General features: G+C 31.2%; 1 protein-coding gene across 2 annotated transcripts in view; it reads right to left on the bottom strand.

Moving 5' to 3' along the window:
• Positions 1–750: 750 nt before the first annotated feature.
• Positions 751–6,000, bottom strand: part of LOC110032043 (protein AAR2 homolog) — a gene marked incomplete at its 5' end in the record, with an annotated part of 72,583 nt that continues 67,333 nt past the window's right edge. The window contains 3 exon segments of one of the 2 annotated variants that reach the window (XM_020735552.1): positions 751–1,058; positions 1,140–1,223; positions 2,215–2,271. In XM_020735552.1, the coding sequence (XP_020591211.1) occupies positions 993–1,058; positions 1,140–1,223; positions 2,215–2,271 (207 nt within the window). 2 annotated transcript variants of the gene reach the window in all.

Genomic DNA, 6,000 nt, shown 5'->3' with positions numbered 1-6,000 from the left:
TGCTTCTGACATTTTACCTTGTCTTAATCCCCCACGTAACTCCCTCCCCTGCACGATTACAACTGATGTTTACCCACGCCTGTTATGTGTAGCCTCAAACACATCTCATGGCACTAGATTTTCATGTTAACTTCAACTATTTTTACTAGCATTCTCTATGATTTATTAAAATAAAAAAAATTCAATAGTAATCAATTAATTCATATAATTTCACTTCAGATCGAATGAACCCATACTGCATAATTTTTTATTATTTTAAATTTTTTTAATTTTGAAAAAAAGTGATTATCGTATTTAAAAGATTTATTAATGCAAATTAAAAATTATAATTTTTTAATAACAAATAAAAAGAGATTTATATAAAAAAAAAACCCCATAAATTTTGAATAATTACATTAAAAACAAAAACACCATTCAATTCATGTCGAGTGCCATTAAATTTAATGGAAAATATACTTTAGGATTAATTGAAATCAACTTTTAATAATTCAAGACTGAATTAAAACATTCTAAAATTTTGGGACTAAATTGGACACTTCTTAATAGTCCCATGACTATTTTGGGCTTTTACCCTAAAAATCTTATGTAGAGGTTCACCAAATTGATGCTTACATCCTATAGTGGCCCTTCCAAATTCCACTACCAATTAATTATGAAGAATCACAATCTCAAGTCTCAAAATAACATAACACTATACCTACTTTCATTACAAAGAGGAAACCTTGAGTGAACAAAAATTAAAATAAAAATTTCATAATAATATTCTTAACAAAATAATCACAAATACAAGATACATTTTCAGCCCCCAAACCCCCAGGTGGTGAGCTTTAAACCTCCTCTACAATGTTTTCCTGATAAATTTTAATTGAATTCCTCTAATCTTGTTCGAAATTAGAACACGGCATATTCATGGATGTGAAGTTAGGGAAATCTAAACAATACAATCATAAGTTAAATGAAGTTTTTCATTTCAGAAATTTACATACCAACCCCTAAGAAGCTTGACCATCATGGGACATTGGAGTTGCTTCATTTAAAGGTACCACAACTGGAGCAAACTGCAAATGGTAAATTATATCATTAGGACAAATATGTTTTATTCAAATAAGTGGATGGGATGCAATGTGCTGGATGTATACCTCATCATCTTCATCTAACATGGCATCCATATACACAAAATCCCACCCTAATGTGGTCTCCAGTAATTTCTTTAGTTTTCTTGTCTGCATTTTATAAAGAATAAGTTCAAAAGAAAATAAAAAATAATTTAAAAGATAAAATGATCTAAACTAGTGAAATAAATATATGCACTTTTAGTGGGAATGAAATTAATATTTATCAGTCAATATTACTAGAAGATGAAATAATATTTTGATGCATCAAGTTTATCCGGATCGGCTGTTGATCAGCACAAACCAAACAGTTAACCAGCTTATTCGGATCTGATCTGGATGAGTTATTCATGAGCAGTTTATTATTAAGCTGCAGCTGCCCCAAACAAACCCTAAATATCTTAAATGTTACCATACAAAAGAAAGTAATAAATAATGAGAAGTACCAATGGAGACTTGAAAAAAAAAATGTTATGAAGGCTTAAAATGAAAGTTAATGAACTATAGCTAGTCTAAATATCTTGACGGACCTAAATGTTGGGCAAATAAAAACTTATCAATGGATAAATTGAATATGAGAAAAATACAACTTGTTTAAATATGATCGGTGGAAAAACTAGAAAGGATTGAGCAATGATTATATTAGAAAGAAATAAAAATAACTATTGAAGATAAGATGGCATTAAATAGGCTTCAACGATTTGGATATGTAAAATTAAATGTAGAAAATGTAAAGATAAGAAAAGTGAATAAAATTAATGGCAAACAATTAAGTACAAAAAGGGGTATAACAATAATAACATGGTTTAAGTTGTGCAAAAAACTTTGTATATAATAAATTTAACACCTCAAACAACACAGTATAAATAATTGAAAAAAGAGGATTTATAAGGCCAGCTGCAAAAATTTAAGATAAAATTAATGCTGATGATGTTAAACCATGAAATGCAAAGAGGCTATGTCCACGGTCAAATTCATGAATAATAAGTTTAACTTTGCATGTCCAAGGTAAGATAATAATTTGCTTATCAAAATATCACATGAAGGGCATTACTCTTTCAAAAAACAAAAATGATAATACAAGTAAGGTGAGTATTCAAACCAATGACAGAAGGTCTCCGTCAATAACTTCTGCATTTAACACCAACAGAAAGAACTCCTGCAAATTATGACACTTTAAATTACGAAACTCTTTTGAAAACTCATGTATTAAAAAAATCACAACAATTATATACTCTTTAAATATGATTATCAACTTTGGTTCAGCTTAACGAAATGAAAACACTACTAATTCGAATGAGAAAAAATTTTCTGACACTTTGAATCCATATATTAAAAACGATGTTCATAGTAAATTAATTTTATGCAGTAAACAAACACCCTAGCATAAAAATTGCCCGGATGCGCGATAAGTCTTAAGTCATGCTAATACATATGGAAAGAACTAGAAATTATGACTTCTAAAAATAAAGAATCTTTATAAATATATCTATAGAATTGTAAGTGAACTAGTGCACCATAAACAGCTTGATACTCAATAATATAGAGCTCATTTATATTAAATTATTAGCATAATTGGCAAAAAATTAGGAGCTTGTCAAATAAATAAACAAGCTTAAACACTAATGTGCTCGTTCATTTATGTATTTGAACATGCTACTTTGTTATTTGACAAGCAGCCAGCTAAAAATTTTATAATTTAGTCATTTAGTGACGGTTAATTGTTTATTTAAATACTTATGTTATATTCATATATTAATACTTCAATATCTTATGCACTTTAAAAGTAAGCATGCATACATCCATGCATATATACATACATACATACATACATAATAAACTAATAAACAAGTTTGAACAAATAAAATTTATCCAATTTCTTCAACTTAGGCCTTGTTTGGTTGCATATAAGAAGAAACAAGAACTAGATCATTGTGGCTATTTAGTTGATGGAGAAATTGGGCCTGACTTCTTCCCAAAAAATTGATAATGAATGACAAGGAAAGGCAAATCTTTCTCTTGAAACCTCTTCAATGTATAGGAGAAGTTGAGATAAATTTTTCTTGAGGAGGATTAGATTTTATAATAACAAGATTTCCCTCAAATTTGCTCGAGGTTAATTTAGACATAAGGTCGACTTCTTATGGGTAGAAGCTCCTATAGTTATGATCCCTTCAGTTCATAGAAAGGCAACTTTCTTATAAAGGTTGCTTAAGATAAATTTTAGATTAAGAATTAATGTTTATGTTTGTGTTTGATATAACTAATGGAAAAATGTTAAGAAAATTGAGAGGGGCCGATCAATATTTCATGATTTTATCATTCAACATGCATGGGCTGGCCCAATTTGTCAATGTAAGAGGATTTTGAATGGCAACATCCGAAGAACCTAATTAACAACTATGAGTTGTCTCAATATAGCACGAGTAGACCGGGATCATGAATCAAAGATGTTCTTTCGAGGTTAATGTTGCCTCGTTCAGCAGTAGAGGGTTAGTTGTACCAATTTCATCGGCTAATTCAGAAGTACATAATCACATCGCTTGCTTCTTCGCGATCAATTTTCTACAAGTTACAACTTTACTCAAAGCATGTCTAAGATTTTAAGATTTTTAGTTTGTGATTTTAATTTCTGGACATGTTAATATGTAAATTGGCTCAAATTTTGGTCAGCTATGTCATGGAAATGCTAGAGAGTTAAGCATAATTTCATAGCTTGTTGGCATTGTACTAGCCTGAATAAATTTTGATGAAGATTACATCCTTTGGAAGAATCATAAATTAAACTTGTAACCTTAAGGTGAGGAAAGCCTAGTAGTGGGTCTTACAGCCTTAACCTTACAAGTAAAACAGCCCAACAAATTTAGTTTAAGGGATTTTGTTAATTTTTTTGTCGTCTACAACAAAAGAAATGGAGCTTATATCCATTAGAATGTGGAGACTTGGATTGAGTTGTAGTTCCATTTTTTTTTTTTTTTAATAAGCATTAAGATTTGAATCTCAATTCACTAGAGAAGTATTATAAACTGGAATTTAAAACCATGAGTTTATAAGGAGTCTAATGTGGTCTCTTTAATCTGAATTTAGAATGACTAATAAAAACAGGCCTTACAATCTTGTTCATTAGGCAAAGTGACTCATATGATGAGATGGGTGCAGCACGCATGGATGTATTTATGCTTTGGTTATTTAAGTTACAATCGCTACCTAACTTTGAATGTCATTTTACAAGGCTTACTAAGTTGCAAGTAATTGGAATTCAGGTACATTTTAAACGTAATGTGAACCCAATGCATTCAAAACATTTTAAAGTTGTGTGGTTGATAGTAAGTTAAATAAGTTTTCTTTTTTTTTTTTTTTTTTTTTTTTTTTTTTGGTTTGGTCAGCCAATATAAATGAAATACATTATATAAGGGCATCAATGGTCTGGCAATGGCGTGGACAATGAGGATGATGATGGGCTAGGAGGTCAATGAGAATGGGGCTTGGATTGAGCGTGAGCAAGCACAAGTGTTGTCACATGCAAGATCGAGGCTAAGAAAGACCAACATCATTGCAATCATGGGGGAAAGGGTCTAGGCATCATGTGCAACGTCACATGCATAAGCGGAATGGCAGACTGATGTGCGGAGGAAGGCATGCAAACAACCAGAAGAAAGCCAATGCAAGTGGGAGGCATTGTGGATTGCAGGCCCAAGGGGTCGCGGGAAAGTTAGGCACTTCTGTGTGCAAGCATTGTCACAGACAATTTGTGGGCCCCCACAAAAATGTCAATGCTATGGGTTGGCCCGTTGCATTCGAAATAAACCAATTCAAGAAAATTTCAACATACTCATAAATGACCGATAAGATGAGTTGAAAACCCCATTGAAAAAAAAAAAGAAACATTAAATTTACTCTCAACAGAACAAGCACCCAAAAGAAAAATATATGCATTCTTAATGGAGTACACTCAAAGCTCTTCAAAAGAAATGGCCCTTCATGCAAATATTGAACATCCATTTTTTACACATGGGCAAGTATTGATGAGTTTTAAATCTAGTACATTTGCCAATATTTGTTACATTGGTTGAATTTCACCTTTCTCTCATTTTAAATTCAAAAGCGAGATTGAGGTGAATTTTTTGGTCTTGCATTGTTTATCCACACTTTTGTAAATAATTTTGTCAATCCATTATGTGGGTCAACGGCATGTTAGTGTACTATCTCTATTCCATTCTCGTGGAGGGATTTTGCCAACAACGATGAAACGTAGCGCATCTCTAATGACCAACATGAAGTCTGGAGCATATTGAAGACATCAAAATCGCATAAGAATATTATACCAGCTCCCTTTTGATGATAGTATGAAAGATGTTGTCAAGTTCTGACAGTATATAATTGTCGGGCATGAAATAAATCACCACCTAGGATCAATAGAGGGAGAAGCCTAGTGCCATACCAAACATCAATGGCAAAGTGTTGGTGTTCAAATCTCCGTGGGATCAAAGATCAACATTGTAGAGTCAATGATTTCGTTGAAAAGATGGATGGCTCCATAACTAATCGTATGCATTATTTGACTTCTTTCAAAATGTTATTATTGTAATTCTTTTTTCTTCTTTTACTTCTTATAGGGGGGATATATATATAAACTAGCCAAACAAAATGATATGAAAAGTAAAGATTTAGTTCAAATAAAATGTATTAGAGATGAAAGTAAAAACAAATCTTAGATGAAGATATTCAACATAGATGGATAAGATATTTTGATAAAATTTTCAATAAAATTTGAAAAAATACAATCAATTTAGAGATCTTATTATAATAAAAAACAACAAAAATTTTTATTTCCATCGTCGCAATACTCGGAATAAAAGTTGAGAATTCTTTAAAAGAAATGAAGTGT

This window comes from Phalaenopsis equestris, unplaced genomic scaffold, assembly GCF_001263595.1.
Source record: "Phalaenopsis equestris unplaced genomic scaffold, ASM126359v1 Scaffold000877, whole genome shotgun sequence".
In the NCBI taxonomy this organism is placed as follows: Eukaryota; Viridiplantae; Streptophyta; class Magnoliopsida; order Asparagales; family Orchidaceae; genus Phalaenopsis; species Phalaenopsis equestris.
The sequence above is the reverse complement of the archived record's forward strand: the minus strand, read 5'-3'. Positions and strand labels throughout refer to the sequence as shown.